We start from the raw sequence: 23,962 nt of genomic DNA, 5'->3' as shown, positions 1-23,962 counted from the left end.
CTTTACAAAATATTTTTTCCAAATGCGGATAAAAGGGAAATGGCTTCCCTGGAGAATACAAACTTACTCCTTTTTTCTAGAAAAAAAATAAAAGATCGTTAAAGAGGGACAGAACTAATTGTCTAGTAGAATAAAATTAAGTCAATCAAATCAAACATGTAAACTAACCTTCATATATGCAGCTAGGATCTCTTTGTTGTCCACAACCACACATTGCTTCGCATCGTCCCATCCAAAACCACTACAGGATGCGATATTTGTAGCAAATTGATATTTTTCTTTAAGCCTTTTAACCTTGTTTTTGCAATGAATTATTTAAAAGCCACCTCCTGAAAATCTCTCATTCATTTTTGAAGCAAGCTTCTCAAAAGATCCAGGTTTAAACTGACCTACATCAACTCTTCTTCCTTCACTGACAAGCTCCTCCATAAAACTAACAAATGTCTCGGTCTCTTCATTAGTCCATACATGTCTGTTCATTTATCTTTGCAATCTAGATTAACTCAATCAAAATTCAAGTGAGCATCCTAAAACATATGATGACATCATTGTAAACAAAATCTCATATTAGTTCAAATAAAACACAATACAACAAATAAACTTATCAATACGATATATTTAAAGTAAGTGGTACATCACTACAAGAAATTACCGGAATAGCGACTGATTTAGTGACCGATTTTTCGACTGATTTGGGTGGTCGCTAATAAGAAAATAGCGACCAACTTCGGTCGCTAAATGTTAGCGACTGATTTGTTAACAAGGCCACCAACCCTCACCAAAGAGTATCGGTCGCTAACAAAATTGATCGCTAATTTGTGACCAAAATTTCCGTTACTAAAGCGGTCTCTGAGTAAATCGGTCGCTAAATAGCGACCAACTTTTCAGTCGCTAAATCGGTCACTAATTTGTGACCAGTGTTTCGGTCTCTAATCCGCGACCGTTATTTTGGTCGCTAAATCGGTCGCTAATTTATGACCAACATTTCAGTCTCTAATTCGATCGCTAAGTGTGGACCTGTATTTTAGCAACCAACATTTCAGTCGTTAAATCGGTTGCTAATTAGATACCAAGCATTTTAGTACACAAATTTTCATGGCTGATCCTGATTTTTTAATTATCATTTTTACTAAATTTTTATATTTAGGCCATCAAATATTGAAAAGTAAACAACATAAAAGTAAATAATAACCAAAATAACATAGATAACAATAATAATAACACAAAATAAACAAAACTTAAACAATAAACAAAACTTAAACAATAACCAAAATAACATAACACAAAATAAACAGCACTCTTCATATTACTAATTACATCAATTAACAGAATTACGCTCAGATCCATCAACATAGCAAGTAAAAGATCGGTCTACTTTTTCTTGATTTTCTTATATACATTCTCGTCTAACATCTATATTTATCTATCTATCTATCATAAGGATATTCAAGATGATTTTCGGTGACCTTGAAATGTTGGGGATGTTGACCAGAGCAATGTAGATTCTATATTTTAAAATATCCTCTTTCAAGATTCTTCACCTACAAAATTCATAACAATGCATCTTATAAACTACATATTATCTAAAACTATCTGTCACAAAAAAGAATTTGATACATTTGTAATTTGAGGCAAAGGAAAGGGAGTATTAAACTCACCCAGTGAATTATGTCAAACTACTAATCACTCTTTAGACGTACATTCACCATCTTCATCCTCTCCTATATTTGTTTCTCTACCTTCTAGTTGAGGAATCAGAATTTTAAAATTAAGCTTTTTCATCATTTCTTAAAGCATACGGTTATTGAGTTCAAGTCCTCTTTCTGTCTTTTCCAATCTAGTTTTCAAATCATCATTTTCTTCTTGCATTTTCTTCATTATTCTTCATGTTCTGACCTTTGCAACCAATTGGATGACTGAGAACTGGAGCCACGATAACTAGATCTTTTGTTAATTATAGTGGATTCTGCTCCAAGTCCATAAATTCTTCCCTTTTTTACTCCGGCTATTTCACACCATACATCCATCTCATTTGGTACATTACTTCCTTCTTCAGATGCTTTTTGCGTAGCCTATTCTATAGCATTCTTAAATTTATCCTGCCAATATCAAAATCAGATCAATTATTACACGAGAAAATAAAAAGAATAAGAATCAACATACATGCAGAAAATTAAATTATAAATTAAGTGCTTCTTTGAAAACTAAAAAATAAAGCATGTTAAGTAACAATTACAAAGCTCAAAGACTCAATGAACTTGGTAAACTATTAGAGAATAAAGTTGTGACATAACTGTGTGAAACTCCAGCATTGAAAGTCTTTTTACTAACACTCCAATTTTCTGTGTGAAACTTAAAACCATTTACTATATACCAAGAATAATTGTGCACTTTTTTACTAGGACCCCATGCTAAGTGGTGTAGACTTTGATTCATTACTCAATTTCTGCTATCATGAATCTAGAAAATATCCAAAGTGTTAATAACTAACTAACTTACAAAAAATGAAAATATTTAACAAGAAATTCTAGGAAACTTACATAATTTTCAAACCAAGTTGAAAATTCTAATGTTATTCTTCGGTTGGTTTCATCTTGGCTGATATTTGGATTTTCACCTCTCAAATCTTTCACAAAATATCTAAATTTCATATAAATATACATATATATATATATAAGTACCTCGTAAATAAGACTACTAAATTATAAAAATCGAGTATATGGTGATCTTACTCGATGTATTGTTCAACTTCTTCACAATTAAGTAGAACATGTAAGTGTGCAGCAACCAACTCCTTATCCTCTAAGTATTGGCTCTTAATTATCTTAGATGCGCGTCCACGATGGTTGAATATTAATAAAGTTGGAAATTGAATATTGATGGCTCCACCATCATCATTCCAGGCCACATCAGTTTTCATTGATTGTACATGATGAGACTCAAAATAATAAGTGCAGAAATGTGAGGTTTCTTGACTCATGTATGCCTCACAAATGGATCCTTCAACATGTGATTTATTTTTAACCATTCACTTTAATCTATTCAAGTACCTAAAGCAACATAACATGTAAGCATAGAGTGGCAGCCATAAGATTAAGATTAAATGACTAAGAGCATTGAATTAAAGTTATACCTCTTAAATGGGTACATCCATCGATATTGGACTGGGCCTCCCACTCTTGCTTCATATGGAAGAAGAATGGGCAAATGCTCCATGCAGTTAAAAAATCCTGAAGGAAAAATTTGCTCCAACTTACATGTGGTGGTGATAATATTTTGCTCCATCAACAATAAGTCATCCGCGTACAAAATTGTGGAGCACAAATCCTTGAAAAATTTACTTAATTCGGCTATAGGCTTCCAGATTTGGAGTTGAAGATTGACAAAGGCAATTGGTAACAAACGTTCCATGGACAGTCATGGCTTTTCATCCCAAATAGTTTCCCTTCTCGAATATTTATGCATCTACGTAAATTAGAAGCATATCCTGATGGGTTAGAAACGGATTCCAACACCTAAACTCACCGGCAAGTGTACCGGGTCGCATCAAGTAGTAATTACTCACAAGAGTGAAGTCGATCCCACAGGGATTGATGGATTGAGCAATTTTAGTTAGATGGTTGATTTAGTTAAGCAAACAGTTGATGATTTGAGTGAATTGTAACCAACAGAAGCTAAATTGTATGAAACTAAAAGGGAGAGGGAGAATTAACAGAAAACTAAAGTGCAGAAGAGTAAATTTGCATGAAACTTAAAGTGCAAGAAAGTAAAAGAGCTGAATCTTAAAGTGCAAGTAATGTAAATAGCTGAAACTTAGAGTGCAAAAAATATAAATTGCTTGAATAGTAAAGGGGTGTGGGATGCTGGGATGCAAAATTTAACAATAGAAAGTAAAGAAGATGAAGTAAGTGCAGTAGATCTAAACAGAAATGGAAAATTTCTTGAAGAACAAAACAGAAAGTAAATTCAGCTTAATTGTAAAAGCTAGGGAAGGAATGCAAGATCTCAAGGGCTCAATGAGACTAGAAAATAGGTCTAGATCTCAATTCCTTCCTTGATCCAACAGAGAATAATTTGCAGAAGAAATGTAAATGGAACAGTAAAGAAAACTTAGATCTAATTGTTAGAACAATTGAGAAGAGAGGTAAAAGGTGATTCTCAAACTTAGAATCAGTGAAGCTCTTCAATCTCAATTTCAATTTTGAGAACAGATAGCAAGAATTGCAGAAGAAATGAAAATGAAGACAGAAAGCTAAATCAAATTCCCAATCCTTTAGAATTATGCAGAAGAAAATAAAGATGAATTGTAGATCAAAGATTGAAACAGAATTCCTTCAATCTCAATCCAAAATTCATAAACAGAAAGTAAGAAATGCAGAGGTAAGAATAAGGAAGAGAGAACTCAGCTCTCAGTCCCAATTCCTTAATTCAAAGCTAAAAAAAACTCAAAATGAAAGAAAGTTCAAAAGTGAAAGTAAAAGTTTGTTCTCTAACTCAAACTAAGTCCTATTTATACACTTTCTATTTTTTATCTTCAAAATTTGGAGTGGCCTTTTTATTTGGTGAAAAATTGAGTCCAATTTGGCATTTTAATTAAAATTTGAACCATGGTGCTGGCTCCAGGGAAGCGTTCGGTTAACTAAACCAACTGAGCGCTCAATTTCTTCTTGCTTGGGCTCATGTCAAGCTCCAGGGGGCTGCTCGGTTAATTGTGGCAACGCAGCGCTCAATCCTTGCCTTTGGCCTTCAAATTTGGTGTGTGATAGGCACTCAGCATAGCGCTCAGTTAAGTAACTTAACTTAGCGCTACAAGCCTTGCACAAGGTACCTTCTTCGAGCCTTGCTAAGGCCACCCTGGCTCCTCTATTTGTTGAACTAGCGCTCAGTTAAAGGAGTTAACTCAGTGCTCTTTGCTTGTGGAGAGAACTCCCCCTTCGAACCCTGGACAATGCAATTCGGCGCCAATTTCCTTTCAAGGAGTAGCGCTCAGTTAAAACACCTAACTTAGCGACCTTTCTTTGCTTTGAGTGGAAGCTCCTCTTCGAGACTTGGTGAACTCATTGTGTGGCAAATTTCCTTGGCAAATTGGCAATGTAAGTAGCGCTCAGTTAAGAAAGGCAACTAAGCGCCCTTTGTGCTTGTGCAAGGTTCCCATGTGTGCCTGGTTCGAGCCTTGGTGGATGCATTTTGGTTAATTTCCTTGCCAAAGCCTTGTGTTGCTCCTTCCTTGTGTTCCCCAGTTCGATCCTTGCTGGCTTCCTTGCTTGGTGTCGCCCCTTGTATTTCTCTTGGTTGAGGCACGATAAAGGTAAGTGAGTTAACTAAGCGCTCCTCATTTTGCTTGCTTCCTTGGGCGCTCAGTTAACTTTCTTAACGCAGCGCCATAAGCCTTGCCCCCTTGGTGCACCACGCTTTTGTTTTCTTAGGTCACGCTTTTCAAAGCGTGGCCTAAGGTCCAAAGCGTGTTTTAACTTCAAAAGCATGCCAAAAATTCCTTTTTCCACCGTTTCTTCACCTACAAGTAATCAAAACAACCAATCAAAGTATCACCAAATTCACAAGCTTTATAAATCATTCAAAAACTAACTAATTCTAGCTTAAACCTCATGATTTAGTGTCAAATAAAGGATGATTGATTGATTCAACAAAATCATGCAAATTCACTCCAAATCACTTACTTACAATGCAAGAAAGTGCATAAAACCTAATGAAATAAGTGAGAAATGCTTGAAAAACTAGCATAAGATGATTTGTCATCACACCACCAAACTTAAACCTTGCTTGTCCCCAAGCAAGCACTAAACATAAGAGAAAATAAAATAAAACAGAGAAGTATGCATGTCCTTATTTAGCAAATAATTGAACTTAGTTCATGGGGTTTTATGCAGACAATGGTAGTTCCTTTATTACTTGCTGACAGATAAGAAATGTTTCCTTAAAGGTTCACTAGAGTTGCTGCTATAATTCCTTAATTTTGCTTGATCCCTTGCTTGCTTTTCCTTTCTTTACTTTGCTTAGGAAAGCTTATTTCTTAATAGAGGCTTGGTGGCAAATGTTGCAGCAGCCTTTTGGCTAAATTTTGCTCAACATTTCTTCACCAAAGACACATGGCTCACAATTTCTTCCTAGGAACATTGATGCCCAGCATCTCTTTGGATTACTAAATGCTTTGTAACTAGGTTGCTCTTGATAGTGGACTTTCAATTGGCAATCCCAGATCAGTTGATCTAAGTGGCCAAGTTTTGAAATACTCCTCAGCACCTACTTGTCCAAGCATATCCCAGTACAAAAACACCACAGGCATATGTCTTAGGGTCCAAGCTATTGGTGTCTAGCCATATTATTTGTTTCTTTGCCAATTCTTGGCTTTTCTTTTTCTTTTTCCTTCTTTGTTTGTTTCATTCTCAAGGGACTTTCATTAATTAACAGACTTTATAGCAGCAAACCAATTCACACTTCAAAGAACATGTTATTATGCAGCTTTTGTTATTTGAGCTAACCATTAAATAAGACAAATACCACCACTAAATCTTCATTCTAATTTCTACAACATTGGACAATCACTTTTCTAAATCAAACATTTTTCTTTTATTTATGCAGAAAGGAACAAAACAAAATTCAAGCTAATGAGGGATGACAAGCACAATATGCAAGCTAGCATTCTTAGCAAACATCTCCACTTTGTACTTAATTGAACACTTCAGCAAGACATATAGGAATTTCCAAATTAAAGTACTTCAAAGCAACAAGGATTAAGTGTCAATACAACCTGTTGGGAATGTCTTCTCAGCTTTTCCTTCTGTCATCATTATTTCTCTTTGTTGTACTTCCTTGGATGATGATGTAGATCCCTCTCACAGATTGAATATTTTCCTGCATAATCCTTACAAGTTGCTTGTTTCTCAAGCTCTTAGGCAACTGGTTAATGTGCAAGAATTATTTTGTGGGCTTTTGAACTTACTTTGGTGTGTGAACACCAAACTTAGTCCCTTGCCAATGTTTCTCATGCATCAAATTAACCATATGTGAAACCCTTTTGTCTTTGCTGAAGGTTATAAGACTAAAAACTAGAAGATAGACAATGGTTCAATGGTTTATCTGATTGCTTGGAGCTAGCAACCCTTCATGCAGAAGGTGAGAATGTGTTTTTAAATGAGATTTTGGTGGAACACCAAACTTAGCATTCTTCACTCTTCCTTAAATTGTTTTGGTGTGCAACACCAAACTTAGCTCCTTGCAATACAGACAAAACCACTCACCTTTTTATTGAAATAGCTATGAAAAGAAAGCTACCTCAGGTTGGGTTGCCTCCCAACAAGCGCTTCTTTATTGTCACTAGCTTGACATCCTTCATTCTTTGATCATGGAAGCTGAAAATCATGTTGCCTTAGATTTTCTCTTCTCACTGTGAGCTTCCTTTCCTCTATCTCTTCTTGTGGAACTTCTTTGTGGTGTTTTTCCTGGATAATGGCTTCTTTTTCCATAGTCCTCTCACTTTTCTCTATGATTGCCTTCCACTTCTCCCACTTTGTAGCTTTTTCTTTGTTCCTTGGGTGGTCTTGAGTGGCACTAAGGGATGCATTTGGTTGATTCTCACTCATTTCTGCAATTTGTTTAGCCATTTATTCCATTTGCCTCTCAAGATTTCTGATTGAAGCTTCTTAGTTTTTACTTGTTATGGCTTGATCTTTCCTTGTTGCTTCCTGATCTTGTCTTGCCATCTCTTGATTTTTCATGAATTTCTCCATCATTATCTCTAGACTTGAGATTTTTTGGAAGTCTGGATTTGGTTGTGGTTGCGTCAAATGAGATGGTTGATGAAAGTTATTTTGGGAGAATTGTGAAGTGTGATGGGATTGGAAGTATGTGTGTTGTGGTAGTGTGTAATGGGTGTTGTTGGTAGGGGTGTGTTTGTGCTTGTTTGTGAAGCTGCGGCTGTTATAATTGAGGTCCCTTGGTCCTTGATTTTGATGCTCACCCCACCTCAAGTTAGAATGAGTCCTCCAGGATGGGTTGTGTGCATCACCATGGGAATGGTATTGGAACGAACTTGAGGTGTTATTTGGAGATTGCACTTGCTCAGGACTTCGTTTCTCATAGTTGAATGCCCCAAAACCTTTTTCAGATTGATTCCATCCGTGTGAGGTTTGAGATTGTCTTTGTGCATTCACTACAACAATTTGCAGCTCATTGATTTTCCTGGCCATCAGTTCTATTTGTTGCTGAAGTTGTTGGTGCATCTGCTTGTTTTGGGTTATGATTGCATTTGCTACTTCAAGTTCCATCACTCCCTTCTTTTGTGTGAATGGTTGCACTTCTGCTTCCAGCCTACTGATTTTCTGGGCTGGGTTATTGTTGGCCACTCCTTCTAGTGAATCAGAGGGGTTCCCTTCCATCTCCTGCTTCTCTTCTCAATCTTTAAAGTATCTCAAGATCCGAGGGTGTGAAGTCATTGCTTCTTCCTCCTGGCATAAGTTCAGCAACACAAACAGGGCACTCTATAGCTTGAGTGCAGTTAAGATTAATAGAGACAAAGTCTCGAACAGTTAGTGTCCTTATTAAAAACAAAGAAAGTAAACAAAAATAAAGAAAAAGTGCTTAATCTAGACCATCACCTTACTTAGTCATTGTCAATCTAAATCAATCCCCAGCAACGGTGCTAAAAACTTGATGGGTTGGAAACGGATTCCAACACCTAAACTCACCGGCAAGTGTACCGGGTCGAATCAAGTAGTAATTACTCACAAGAGTGAGGTCGATCCCACAGGGATTGATGGATTGAGAAATTTTAGTTAGATGGTTGATTTAGTTAAGCAAACAGTTGATGATTTGAGTGAATTGTAACCAACAGAAGCTAAATTGCATGAAACTAAAAGGGAGAGGGAGAATCAACAAAAAACTAAAGTGCAGAAGAGTAAATTTGCATGAAACTTAAAGTGCAAGAAAGTAAAAAAGCTGAATCTTAAAGTGCAAGTAATGTAAATAGCTGAAGCTTAGAGTGTAAGAAATGAAAATTGCTTGAATAGTAAAGAGGTGTGGGATGCTGGGATGCAGAATTTAACAATAGAAAGTAAAGAAGATGAAGTAAGTGCAGTAGATCTAAACAGAAATGGAAAATTTCTTGAAGAACAAAAAGAAAGTAAATTCAGCTTAATTGTAAAAGCTAGGGAAGGAATTCAAGATCTCAGGGGCTCAATGAGACTAGAAAACAGGTCTAGATCTCAATTCCTTCCTTGATCCAACAGAGAACAATTTGCAGAAGAAATGTAAATGGAACAGTAAAGAAAACTTAGATCCAATTCTTAGAACAATTGAGAAGAGAGGTAAAAGGTGATTCTCAAACTTAGAATCAGTGAAGCTCTTCAATCTTAATTTCAATTCTAAGAATAGATAGCAAGAGTTGTAGAAGAAATGAAAACGAAGACAGAAAGCTAAATCAAATTCTCAATCCTTTAGAATTATGCAGAAGAAAATTAAGATGAATTGTAGATCAAAGATTGAAACAGAATTCCTTCAATCTCAATCCAAAATTCATAAACAGAAAGTAAGAAATGCAGAGGTAAGAACAAGGAGGAGAGAACTCAGCTCTCAGTCCCAATTTCCCAATTCAAAGCTAAAAAAAACTCAAAATGAAAGAAAGTTCAAAAGTGAAAGTAAAAGTATGTTCTCTAACTCAAACTAAGTCCTATTTATACACTTTCTATTTCTGATCTTCAGAATTTGGAGTGGGCTTTTCATTTGGTGAAGAATTGAGTTTAATTTGGCTTTTTAATTAAAATTTGAACCATGGTGCTGGCTCCAGGGAAGCGTTCGGTTAACTAAACCAACTAAGCGCTCAATTTCTTCTTGCTTGGGCTCATGTCAAGCTCCAGGGGGCCGCTCGGTTAATTGTGGCAACGCAGCGCTCAATCCTCGCCTTTGGCCTTCAAATTTGGTGCGTGATAGGCATTCAGCATAGCGCTCAGTTAAGTAACTTAACTTAGCGCTACAAGCCTTGCACAAGGTACCTTCTTCGAGCCTTGCTGAGGCCACCCTGGCTCCTCTATTTGTTGAACTAGCGCTCAGTTAAAGGAGTTAACTCAACGCTCTTTGCTTGTGGAGAGAACTCCCCATTCGAACCCTGGACGATGCAATTCGGCACCAATTTCCTTTCAAGGAGTAGCGCTCAGTTAAAACACCTAACTTAGCTCCCTTTCTTTGCTTTGAGTGGAAGCTCCTCTTCGAGACTTAGTGAACTCATTGTGTGGCAAATTTCCTTGGCAAATTGGCAATGTAAGTAGCGCTCAGTTAAGAAAGGCAACTGAGCGCCCTTTGTGCTTGTGCAAGGTTCCCATGTGTGCCTGGTTCGAGCCCTGGTGGATGCATTTTGGCTAATTTCCTTGCCAAAGCCTTGTGTTGCTCCTTCCTTGTGTTCCCCAGTTCGATCCTTGCTGGCTTCCTTGCTTGGTGTCGCGCCTTGTATTTCTCTTAGTTGAGGCACGATAAAGGTAAGTGAGTTAACTGAGCGCTCCTCATTTTGCTTGCTTCCTTGGATGCTCAGTTAACTTTCTTAACGCAGCGCCATAAGCCTTGCCCCCTTGGTGCACCACGCTTTTGTTTCCTTAGGTCACGCTTTCCAAAGCGTGGCCTAAGGACCAAAGCGTGTTTTAACTTCAAAAGCGTGCCAAAATTTTCTTTTTTCACCGTTTCTTCACCTACAAGTAATCAAAACAACCAATTAAAGTATCACCAAATTCACAAGATTTATAAATTATTCAAAAACTAACTAATTCTAGCTTAAACCTCATGATTTAGTGTCAAATAAAGGATGGTTGATTGATTCAACAAAACCATGCAAATCCACTCCAAATCACTTACTTACAATGCAAGAAAGTGCATAAAACCTAATGAAACAAGTGAGAAATGCTTGAAAAGCTAGCATAAGATGACTTGTCATCATATCCATCTGTCATTTTAATCTCACTAACCCATTTATGAACTGTCCTTTTTTTTGTTCCATAGAGAGAGTGAATTTTGCTTTAGGTTTCATGTATTTTCCATTTGGTAACAATTGCAATTCCAAATCCTTCCGTCGGCAGAGTTCCTTCAAATCCATTCTTGCCTTCACATTGTCTTTAGTCTTGTCTTTAATGTCTATTACCGTATTAAAGACATTATCAAAGACATTTTTCTCAATGTGCATCACATCAAGATTATGTCTTAACAAATTGTCTTTCCGATATGATAACTCCCAAAATATACTTCGTTTTGTCCAATTATGAGAAACACCAAAACCAATATATGAACAAGATTCACGTTCTATACTTCTTGGAAGATTGCAAACACTTTGCCAAACCTCCTCGCCTGACAATCTAACTGGAGCTTGAGCTGTCACAACTCGATTTTTCAAGAATGAAACCTTATATCTTCGGTATGGATGATCCAAGGGAAAAAATTGAACCAAGAGCATTTACCACCATGTTTTAAAGTAAAAGCAATTGATTGTTTCTTACAACACAGACATGCCAATTTACCTGCAGTGCTCCAACCCGATAACATGCCATACGCAGGAAAATCGTTTATAGTCCACACGAGTGCAACTTTCATAAAAAAATTCTTCTTTTGGGATATGTCATATGTAATGACACCTTCATTCCATAACAGTTTCAACTTATCTATCAACGGTTGCAAATAAACGTCTATTTTTCCTTGAGATTATGGGGTCCTGGAATTCTTAAGGTCAGGAACATATATGGCGTGGTCATGCATAGTTCTGGTGGAAGATTGTAGGGAGTCACAATTACAGGCCAACAAGAGTAAGGGGTAGCTTGATGACTATAGGGGAAAAATCCATCAGCACATAAACCTAATCTCACAATCCTTGGTTCAGCTGCAAAATTCGAATGCTTGAGATCAAATTGCTTTCATGCTTCCCCGTCCGATGGGTGACATAGTACTCCTGGTTCCCTCTGTTGTGCACGGTGCCAACTCATATGTGGATCAGAACCCAAAGAAGTAAATTTTAACCTAGGGATAAGAGGCAAGTAGTACATCCTTTTCACTGAAAACTCCTTATGTCTTCCATTCACTATTTTTGCATCATACCATAGTGCACCACAAAACTTGCATTCCTTTAAATCTTTGCAATCTTTTGCATAGAATAACATGCAACCATAAACGCAATAATCAATCTTTACTGAAGTTAACCCAAGTTTAGAAACTATTTTTTTAGTTTCATAGATGTTTTTTGGAATTACATTATCTTTCGGGTGGGTCTCTCTCATGAGTTGAAGTAGTTGATCGATAGATCAATGAGAAATATTTCCTTCGAATTTAATTGTCATTAATCTAACAGCAAATGAAAATTCAATGTGGTTTTCACATCTTGGCCATAAAGGCTTTTTTGATGCATGCAGTAAGTCATAGAAATTCTTAGCATCAACATTTGGAGACTTCTTATCCTCAGAATCACCATGGCCTTCAAACTCAAACCCAGTAAAAGCTTCATAAATTAGCTCCTCCGTCCTATTAGGGATCTCACATAAGGTTGGACTATTTTCTCCATTATTTGTCCAAAGCCAATAATCAGGAACAAATCCTTTTCTATATAGATGGATTATTACATCTTCAGATTTCATATAAACCTTGTTTTTATACCTAGAATAAGGGCATCTAATTTTTCCACTTGACGAATCTGTTGATCTCTTAGCAAAGAAAATACATTCTTCTACCCCTTTTGTAAATTTACTAGTTAAATCCTTTCGACCAGGTCTTAGTCTATTGTACATCTAATTACGACTCTAACTCATATTCATAACCTGTCCCATTGTAATAGTGCATCTTAACTAAATGTATGAACAAATCACATTTTATGAACTACAATAAAACATCAATTGATAAACAATTAAGTAAATAAAAATAAAATACCTTAACTCGTTGGATGTCCTTACACAATTACAAATCTTGAAAATAGAATGGAAGCTATACAATCAACTTCAAAACTAAAGAAAAAGATAAAATAAAACACCTACTTAAATTTATTATAAATAAATAAATTCACACTTCATTATCTTTAAGATAAAAAATAATAAATTCTGTTGATATAAATATAATTGTACATGAGTATTACTGGATAAATTGTCTTGATTATAAGAATTATAGGTTTATAGGAGGAGTCCACGCTAAAACAGAGGATAAAGTAAATACTCCATTGACAATAGGAACCAACATCACGATGGAAACAGAAACAATTCATGCGACCTCAATCAGATATGACATATTTGTTCTGATTCCTTGCAAAATGGAAAAAACATAGATACAATTTGTATACTTCCTCTTCATCAAAACAGAATATCTTTTTGATAAGTTCATATTCTCAGCTTATTCAAATTACTCATATATCAGACTATTTCTGACATAGCAAAAGTAAATATTCAGCAGAATGTATCCCATGGAGTTACACAAAAGCATCACACTCCACCAAAGGTTCTCCAATTAATAAATTAAAACTAATTTACCTCATTAATATCTTAATACCATTAAGCGACAAATTTGAATTTAGACGAATTATGCTTCAGCTAGATTATTTATTCTTATCTTAAGTAACAACTAACAAGGTTATCTTGTGAACTTGTCCTCCATACTGTTTGCATTATCCTTCTTGTTTTGTGAGTATTATTTCTTTGTTTATCCAGAAAAAGAATGCTTTAGCTTGATTAAATTATCTTAAGTGGCACTAACAATCAAATTGTAAGTCTATGACTAAACACAAAAAAATGTAAGATCTAGAATTTTTGAAAAATTATTACATACTGATTTTAAATTATATATTTTTATTTACAATTTTAAAGTTCATAAATTATTTTATGGCAGATAATTAAAAGTAATTTTAATTAATTGAATTTATAATAAAGAAAATTAGTTATACCGTAATATATTTTTAATTAGAGTATTTAATTGAGAATCAATTAATATACCCATAAAAGATGAAAACGCTAACATATGTACCTATACTAGATAGAAATTAAACTTGTACTTACGCAAAATGTCTTTTGTGTGACAAAAATATCCTACGTGGCACTCTAATTCTCCAAAGATAGGATATTTTTGTCACACGAAAAACATCTTAAATGGGTACAAGTTTAGTTTCAATTTAATGTGGATACATATATCAATGTTTTCATCTTTATAGATACAAATGATTATTTATTTTTTAAAATAATTTTAAAAATTAAATTAAATTAAATTTAAAAATAAATACCATATAACCTAAATTGATTTAAGAATTTTCAAACACTAGTTAACCCAAAAATCTAATTCCATACCCAAACCCTAATTCTGATTAAATCAATTTTTCCCTTTCTGTCCCAAATGAAACCCTAGCTGCCACCCTCACCCCCCTTCAGCCACCGAAACCCTTTTTCCCAAAACCAACAACAGCAGCTTCATGGAAGGGGAGAGAACTAACAGAGAAGAGGAGCAGGAGAGGGGGGCTGCGCCGGCGCTACTGGGTCTCGCCACCACCGCCGATGCCGCTGAAGTAAGGATACGCCGAGCTGCTGCACGCGGGGAGCCATTCTGTCGCCTTGCCCTGCCCAGTTGAGGCCGCCGCTGCTGTTCACGGGGTCTTCTCCGTCACGGATCGGAACTGAGGTGAGAGAGAAAGAGACTGACAGGAGGGCATGCGCGCGAGAAGGGAGGAAGGCCTCGCAAGGAGCGTCGCGCCACCGCTGCTGTCCGTGCCGTCGCCGTCGCCACTGGTCCACCTTGGAGCCGCCGTCGAAGCTGAACCACGGAGAGAGAAAGTTCGCGAGTCAGAGAGGGCTGCGAACCTGGAACCGCCGCGCCCAGTCACGCCGTCGCCGTCTCTGCCCAGCGCAACCACTGGTGATGGGTTGCCGAGAAACTACGCCGCCATCGCCGGAAAGACACTGTCGCCGCCTCTGCCGCCGAAAACAGCCGCTGAGTCCTCTGTGTTGGTAAGCTCTAACCCTGCTTCAGCTTCTTTATCCGTTAAGTTCTCCATTACCATGAGAGTTGTTGCTAAAGCTGTCTGTGCTAGGAGTTTATCGCGAGTTGCCGCCGTTTTGGTCACCGGCTGTGACGTTGATGTTGCCGGAACAGCCACTGGTGCTGCCGCTACTTGGTTCCCTCGAGTTCGGTAAGCTTTTTTGTTTTGAAGAGTCCTTTAATCGCTGCTCTGTTATCTTACGCTAAGGTTTTGTGGCGCAAATTGCTATAAGTTTGAGTCTCAGTTATTATATGTTGCGATTAAAGTTGCTGTGGTTATTGCAAAAGTAGCTTGGAGTTGAGTTTTAGGGTTGAGGCGAAAAGAACTCTGTGAGGTGTTTGGGCTGTGGTTTTGCGTATTGAGGTAGGGACGTTTTCAGAAAAAGCATATTTTATATACTGGAATTATTATATATGGATATTATGTGATAAAATTGTAGCCTTGAGTGATTGTATAAGTTTTATGTGATGTTGGTTGTCTTGGATGAATATGAATGCTTGTGCGACTGGATTATTATTCGGTTTGTAAAGCAGACTGTTATTGAAGTGCTTCTTTAAAATCGTTTCTTAAAAAGTTGTTGAAATCAAGTTTAATCTGTTGTAAAGGAATTGAGTCCGAATTTGTTTTCTTGAAAGATGAGAATAATATGAATTTTCGGAATCGGTCTAATTTGAAATTGATTTGGTTTTGAACCCGTGGAAGGGGTTGTGGAATGGTTTGGTTGGGACTCGGAAAGGGTGTCAAAGTCCAAGTTTTAGGGGAAGTGCTGACGAAATTTCTATAAAAACTTTAGACTTTATTTGAAAAGTTATTTAAAAAGGTTTGGGATTTGAGAAATTGTATTATTTGATTTATTAAGAAAATAGTTATGTTTTTGAGTTTCATTTACTTGAGAAAACTATATGTCTTGAGTTCGATTTACTCAGAAAGGAATTACTTTACCATTTTGAATCACTGAGGAAAAGTTCTATGTTCCAAGATTGATTTTTAATATAAAAAGGGCTTATGCTTTTAGTTAGACTTAAGGATTTCGTTCAGAGGAGCTTTTAGTGATTTTGAAGGAAATTGGATTCTTGATTGAATAATTGCGTTTATGACATTTTGGAAGAAGTCAAAGAATTGGTTTTAAGGAGGAACCTAAAAGTGGTTTTGATTTAAATGAATCGGTTCCGTTTCAAGTGAATTGGCTTTGGATTGGGTTGGGACTTGTGACTTTATATGATCCGGTTTTATAATAAACTCTGTTTTTATTTACTTAAACCAAGAATCTATGATTTTAAGAGTTTCAATGAATTTTTAAAAAATTGAGATAGGTTGTCCTTCTCTAAAGTCTTGAGACTCTCCTGAGAAATTTCTATTACCGAATTCAGTTTTGGGATGATTGATTTTGGGAGCTTTCATAAGAGATTTTTAATTTGGCCTAGTTGCCGAATTGTTTGTAAGTTTTAGAAGGATGTTGTGGAAATGTGGCTTGTTTTGAAGGAGGAGATTTCTTTTGAGAAAGATGGCTTATAAGCTAGAAGTGATTTGAGAATGTGGATTTTGAAGTTAAGATTGAGATGAATTGAATTTGATTTTCAAAGAAAAGTGCTTTGAGAAAAGTGATTTATGGCTTGAATGATGATTTTATGAGTTTTATGATATTGGATGGTGGAAGTGCTATTATGTTATGAGCCGGAATGGCTATATATGATAATGAATTATCACTATTTGTGGAATATATTATGAACCAGAATGGCTGTATATGATAATGAACCATGGCTGGTTGTAGAATATGTTATGAGTCAGATGGCTGAGTATGAATATGAATGGTTATTGAATTGATAAAGTGATTGTTGCACTTCCAATTATCTGAGATACGAGTTTCTCTGGGTAGAAGCAGTGGCTAGCCACCACGTGCTCTAGGTTGAGACTCGATACTCTGTTGACCATATGTCGTAAGTGTGGCCGGACACTGTGAAAGTTCCGGATGAGCTCGCCCCCGTGAATATACACCAGTGAGGGTGTTGGATGTGAATTATGATTATGACTGTGAATAACTCGAGTTGGGGAGCACGACAGAGGGACAGTCCAATGGTTAGCTACCAAGACTTGTCGGGTTGGTTTTATAACCAACAAATGAGACTCATCAGCCACTAGGACAGGCATTCATCATATGCATCTATGTGACATTGTTCGAGTGTGCATATTGTACTTGGTTTACCTTTGTGATTAATCGTGGTTAATTGCTAATTGTTCTACTTGAAGTAATTGTTTGTTTGTGTTTGAACTTTCCTACTTGTGTTTGCGACTGAGATTCTGTTGGACCGTAGTGATTGGTTATTGTTTGGACTGTTTGGGCCTAGGGCCGTGGTTGATCATGAGATGGGCCGAAGGCCATGTTTGGTTAATGTTTCTGGTTTAGAAAAGTATGAAAAACTAATCTGGATCAGCATAGATAAACCTTTTGAAAGGCCTTTGAATTTTTAAGAAAAGAACAATTTCCTCTTTCAGAAAAGATTTTAGAATTTTCTTTATAGTAAACCTTTGCTTTTGGAAAAGTTGCATAAGGCGGTTATTAATCAATGTAACGATTTTATCTCGCGTATCCTATTATAGTAATTCTGCAACCCTATAGTGAGAACTCTTTCGAGGATGATGTTCTCACTCTCCTACAGGACTTTTCTTTTTCAGGTTATGGATGACGAAGTTTGGAAGAGCTTATTTCTTTTCTGTTAGACGATATTTCTGCATTGTTTTAGTCTTATGTTTCCCTCACCTTTAACTTTGCAAGTTTTGTAAGAGGGATATGATTTTAATATGAGATGCTTGTAAATTAATATGCTTGTAAATTAATATGATTTTTTGAAAGTTAGGGTGTTACAAAAAACAAATAGAATGAAAAGAACTTACAGTTCACAGTGGCTTATCTTTATGGTCAATAGCATTGTTTGAGACTTTGAGCAGTTGTTTGACATGCTGAAAAAAGAGAGATTTGATGTGTGACACTCCTAAAAAAAATGAAGTCAATAGAACCATTTTACACATAAATTTAAAATAAAATAATGAAATAAAGCAAAATATGATGATCTTGCAAGCAACAACTTTTCAGTTCAAATCATCACAGACAAGTTTAAAAATAGGCATCAAGCTGAGGAATGACATCACTGCATTAACACTTGGTAATACAAAACCAGTTTCTTTCTTTTTAAACTATGAGAATACAGAATAACTAATCTCATTATGATGAAATCTTTCTATGCCAATGCAACACAAAAATGACAATGTTTTCAAAATGCAAAACTTACGAATTGTTAATTGTCGGAGACGTAGTAGCAAATAAGTTCCTATGACACATACATAGTAAGAAAACAAAGCTTTTCACTAAATTAGTGCATAAATTAAATCTTAAAATTCAATAATAAATACAAATAACAAGTACAAGGGTACTACTTACACTTTTCCAGATTGACATTGCTGCTGATTATCTTGGTTGAAGTTATTATATGAAAGATCTCTATATACAAGGCATAGAATTTCATTCAGAATAAATGGGAGAGGCAAGAAAATAATGGGAGCTGCTCATCAAACACACTATAGAGAAACCATTTAAGAAGTAAATTTAAATGATAATATATAAAATAATAAAAAATTAATCATAGATACTATGCATTGTGTTTAATTAAAAACAACCAATCAAAAAGTAGTATTTGATGAAGAAATTATTACAAGCTGGTAGCATCACTCGGCCATGAAGGCACTGATCCGTTGAGAAGGTTTCCAGTTAAGAATCTATATTATTACAAGAAATCAAGGAGATAGATGATCAATATAAAGATAGAAATCTACATTATACAATTTTCAATTGAAGCTAATCGATATATCTACCTTTAACCTTTGTATGTATAAATATTATTATTTATTACGAATAGGCATAAAATTATTAGTAATACTACTCTCATCCAAATTCCAAACTAATTATTATGAATAAGCATAATCAAATGTGAAAAACGAGAGCTTATTTTTATTTTTTGGAGTAAAGATCATTGATTTGCATGTTAGAGAAAATGTTAGTCAAACTTGGAATACTTGTACAATTTTTATTGTCGATATGCAAGGAACGATTACAGTAATATATTCAAATTGAACAATGGAAGCAGGGATAATTGTTCATGTGCAAACAGAATGGATCAACAAGCAAATATCAAATTGAACAATGGAAGCAGGGATAATTGTTCATGTGCAAACAGAATGGATCAACAAGCAAATTCAACAAGTTAATCTCCCAAAATCAACGGAAAAAAGAATCAAGACAGAAAAAGCAACGGATCAACAAGCAAATTCAATGAAGCACATCACTAAAACCCCTAACTAGAGGGGAAAAAAACCAAACCTAACAGAATGGATTGGAATCGACGATTAGGAGGTTACCTGCTTGAAGATGACGAAGACGGCCCGGAGATATCATAAGACAAAAGACGACGCCGAGATCTCAAGGACGTAAGCGATGACACCGAGATTGCAGAAGAAGATGGTGACGACACCTCAGGAGACGGCACCGAGACCGGAGAAGACGATGCCGACGGGACCTCAAGAGATGGCAGTGAGACGTGCACAGAGGACAGCGGCGAAGAATATGACAATGGCGCTCGGAGACAATAATGGTATTTGATTGGAGAAATGAGAATGGTGTGGGTGAGTTAGGGTTAATGAGGGTAATTCAGATAATTTTTTTTTTAACTTAGCGACCGTTTTTGCGACTGATTATTTTATAAAATCGGTCACTAATTTAAAAATTAGCAACCGATTTAGTGACCACAACATTAGCAACCGAATTAGTAACCAACCACTAGTGCGCGGAATTGAACTCCGCACAATTGAACCGGCAAGTGCACCGGGTCATCCAAGTAATACCTCAGGTGAATGAGGATCGAATCCCACGGAAATTGTCGGATTGAGCAAGCAATGGCTATCTTGTAAATCTTAGTCAAGCGATTAGAAAATATGGTTGTTTGTTTGAAAGCATAAACAAAATAGTAAAGAATGAAATACCAGATTGATGCGAAAACAGCGATAAGGATTCAGTTAAGGCTTCGGAGATGCTTTTTCTTTCCGAATTAACTTTTCTTACTGTCTACTTCAATAACGAATGATTCATTCAATGGCAGCCATAAGTGACTAACTCATCCTCTCATCAAGTTAATATTTTCTAAACCACAGCAGACCACCATATCCGAGTAACGCATGTCCTCTCATCAAGTTGACTCATGGCTTCTCACTGTAGCCGAAGATGAAGCTCTAAGCAATCCACTCCCCTTCACGATCCTACTCAAAATGCCACAGACAAGGTCAGATCTTCCTTATCAGAGAGTGCTGCTTTTCTTACTCTAGCCTTAGTGCCACAGAGACCTCAGTAACCCATGGTCAACAGAATTTTATGTCACATATCCAAAGTTGCCCAGGCACTCTCTTGGAATCTGCAATGCATTCTCTAGCTTTAGTTCAATACTATCCGGGTCAGGACTCGCATGGAACCCATGTAGAACAAGGATGAATGTCACAATTCACCCCCAATTCATTGAGATTGAAGAACGAGAACGCATAAGAGAATAGAATCAGACATATTGAAATAGAAACAGTAATATTATTAATCCATGAGAATCAGCAGAGCTCCTAACCCTAACTTAGGAGGTTTAGTTGCTCATAACTTACAGAAAATAGTAACGTAATTCAAAAGATAGTGTGGGAGAAGATGAGGCCGACCCCCTAAACATGGGTGATCTTCTCCTTTACATATTAATCTAATAACTAGAGATTACAGAAATAAGATAAACTGGACTCTTAGTGCGAAAATCCACTTCTTGGGCCTACTTAGTGAGTGATTGGGCTGAGTTTTGGGTGAATCCACGTGCTTAGACTCCTCTTGGGGTGTTGAATGCCAGGCTTGCTCCCTTTTGGGCATCCAAATGCCATCTTGGTCCTTTTGGGGCGTCCAAACGCCAGGCATGGAGTCAGTAGGGCATTCAACGCCCGTTTGGACCATCATTTCTAAAGATAAGTATGGACCATTATATATTACTGGAAAGCCCTGGATGTAGCTCCAGAAATGCTCGTTCGAATGAACGGAGGTCAGAATCTGATAGCATCTGTAGTCCTTTCTCTGTCTCTGAATCATACTTTTTCAAAACTTGCCAGAATCACCCAAAAATCACCTAAAAACATAGGAAAAATACAAAAACTCAAAGTAGCATCCAAAAAGTCATTTTTGCACTAAAACCTATTAAAACTTGATAAAACTTAACAAAACATAACAAAAAACACTAAGAAAACAGTACTAAAAAGTGTATAAAATATTCACTCATCAACCACGTTATTCTATTTATCTATAGATCGGTTGCAAAATCGGTCACCAAGGGTATTCCTTCCTTTGTTATGGTTGCTAATTCGGTCGCTAAATTAAAAAATAGCAACCAATTTTAGCAACCATTTATATTCTAGCTGTATAAAACTAATCAGTCGCTAATTCGGTGGCTATTAGTGACTGATTATGTTAGTCACTAAAATCAGTTACTAAATTAACAATTAACAACCGATTTAGCGACCAGTAATTTAACGACTAAATTAGCGACCAAACATTTGTTCATCCTATTTCACTATCAGTTGTAAAATCGGTCGCTAAAATAAGAAACAGCGACTGCTTTTGTGACCAACAATTTCAAAGATATTATTTCCGTTTTGGTTGCTAAATCAGTTGCTAAATAAAAAAATAGCGGCCGATTTTAGTGATCGATTTCATTTTGGTTGTGTTTAAAACTTATCAGTCTCTAATTCGGTTGCTATTAGCGACCGATTTTGTTGGTCGCTAAAATCGGTTGCTGAATATAATTTAGCAACCAATATTGATTTGGTCTTGGAAATTCTGTATCAGTCGCTAAATCGATCGCTATTAGAAACTAATTTTTTCGGTCGCTAAAATCGGTTGCTATTCCAGTACTTTCTTGTAGTGCATGTAGTCAAAACACAACACCAATAATGATTACAATTTCACTATTAGGTATTATGATAAATATCCAAGACAAAAAATTATCAAAATAATTCAAATGAAACACACATACAACAAGTAAACCAATTAATTGTTTTGGCTATGCATCCACTGATTGTCTCACCAAGCATTCCATTTGTTACTGCCCTCTACACTATCAATAATCTTATCGTCGCCATCTTCATTACCATCGTGCTCCTCTCTAATAAGCACTTGGTCATCCTCAAGTAATATGTCTTCCGTAGGATCAGAGTCCATATTTAGCCGGAAAAAGTATTGCAGTAGACAACAAGCAATTATTATTCTATTTTGTATCTTAATTTTATAAAATAAAGACTCCTCAAAATTGCTCATCTCTTCTTAATTTTCACTAAATTCCTTAACTGAGGATAAGTTTTGTAAACTAAGAATTGCTTTGGATATTTTAAGTGCCGCTGATCTATTTTAACTGAACTTACAAGATCTTTTGAGTTTTTGTCTTTCATCTCCAAAAGAGATATTCAGGGCAGATGATGAGTAAATTCAAAATTTCAAGCTGCCACCTTTATATATTTTTTTAAATGATTAAGTGATCTCTTTATTGATTTCAAAATTATTTTTTTACTACATTAAAACAGAGTTTTTCAATCATTTTATGTATTAATCAATTTATTTATTTTAAAAATCTTTTTAAAAATCTTTTTCAAATCAATTTCAAAATATTTTCTATTTTAAAAAAAAAAATTTATTTTCATGCATCAGTTATAAAACTTTTGCCATTCCACAATGCTTTTATAACTACTCTTTACTCAGCATTGATTACCACTACTCCTCACTCTGTATCTTTTTCACACAGGTTCTATATACTTACACTAGTGTTGTTTATAATGACAAGAAGGAAGAGAATCACTCAAAAAGGTGGATATCACCTATACCCACGAACACACAGTTTTCAACCATTAACCACTACCATCTTCATTGACACCACTCCTCTATCACCACTGCACCACACCTCTCAACTTCCAATCACTGTAGAATTGATGGTGAGAACTAAGACCTCCTCAAGATACGTTACTGCTGATCCCTCTGAATAGCAGTGGCAAATGGGCTTACCCATCCCGTCCCGTCTGTAAGACCCAGATTTTAAATAAATCTTATTATGAGTTAGTTTCAATTTATTTATTCATTAGAAATTTTATTTTCAGAAATTATTTTATCAAAGCTAATTAAATCAGGTTTTGATAATTAAATAATATTTTAAAAAATAATCTTAAAGGTTTAAATTAGATTTTTAATTAATACTCTATACCCCTAATTTTATTAAAATTTCCTAAACTATCCTAATTCTAATCCTCTACCCCACCGCCTTCCCTTCCCCAAACCTAACCTAACCTAAACCTATTGCTTCACCCATTGCTTCAGAAAAAACAAAAAGAAAGAAAGGGAGAAGGAGATCCGAGAGGGAGAGGGGCGTCGGTGGAAGGGGGAAACTGTCTGTCGGTGAAAGAATTATGTTTTGAATTGGGATTGTTAATGAACGGGATGAAAAGAAGGATGATGAGGATTGATGAGGATTTTCTTTGAAATATGGTTTTTGAATGAATTTGAAAATGAGATTTGGATTGATGAATGATTATGATGTTGAGAATATTGAGAAATGATCTTTGAATTATTCATATGGCTTATGAATTTGAAATATCTGAGATACGAGGTTCCCTGGATTAAGTGTCGTGGCTTGCCACCACGTGTACCAGGTTGAAAACTCGATACTCTGTTGACCCTACGGCGTAAGTGTGATCGGACACTATATAAATTTCCGGGAATGTTACCCCCATTGAGCAATATTGATTATTTGAGAAAAATCTATGCATAGACTCTTGGGGATGCACGTCGGGGGACAGTCTAAGGATAATTCAGACTTGTCAGGTTGGCTGGATAACCGACAGATGAGCCTCATCAGCCATAGGACAGGC

At 36.0% G+C, this 23,962-nt stretch overlaps 1 protein-coding gene and 2 long non-coding RNA genes across 7 annotated transcripts; 1 reads left to right on the top strand and 2 right to left on the bottom strand.

The window, feature by feature from the left end:
* LOC110268173 lies at positions 1,257-19,799 on the bottom strand. Of its 2 annotated transcripts, XR_002356273.1 has the most exons (6): positions 19,400-19,799; positions 18,698-18,760; positions 17,882-17,979; positions 12,913-12,980; positions 1,659-2,099; positions 1,257-1,541 (listed from the first exon to the last, which is right to left on the bottom strand). It is a non-coding gene; the product is annotated as an uncharacterized LOC110268173 (long non-coding RNA). The 2 variants fall into 2 exon arrangements; XR_002356272.1 differs by lacking the exon at positions 17,882-17,979 and having other exon boundaries at positions 19,400-19,795.
* Positions 14,306-17,887, top strand: LOC107622287. Of its 4 annotated transcripts, none has more exons than XM_021114056.1 (3): positions 14,306-14,957; positions 15,044-15,139; positions 17,663-17,887. In XM_021114056.1, the coding sequence occupies exons 1-3, from the start codon at positions 14,869-14,871 to the stop codon at positions 17,751-17,753; spliced, it is 276 nt and encodes a 91-aa protein (XP_020969715.1). In that variant the 5' UTR covers positions 14,306-14,868; the 3' UTR covers positions 17,754-17,887. The 4 variants fall into 4 exon arrangements, with proteins under 4 accessions (XP_020969715.1, XP_020969716.1, XP_020969714.1 ...); XM_021114057.1 differs by having other exon boundaries at positions 14,308-14,957; positions 17,647-17,839; XM_021114055.1 differs by having other exon boundaries at positions 14,316-14,957; positions 15,041-15,139; positions 17,663-17,839.
* On the bottom strand, positions 18,152-18,689 carry LOC107622288. Its single transcript, XR_002356274.1, has 2 exons — positions 18,426-18,689; positions 18,152-18,315 (listed from the first exon to the last, which is right to left on the bottom strand). It is a non-coding gene; the product is annotated as an uncharacterized LOC107622288 (long non-coding RNA).

This window comes from Arachis ipaensis, chromosome B10 (genome assembly GCF_000816755.2).
Source record: "Arachis ipaensis cultivar K30076 chromosome B10, Araip1.1, whole genome shotgun sequence".
NCBI classification, from domain to species: domain Eukaryota; kingdom Viridiplantae; phylum Streptophyta; class Magnoliopsida; order Fabales; family Fabaceae; genus Arachis; species Arachis ipaensis.
This window is presented reverse-complemented; position numbering and strand designations above follow the sequence as displayed.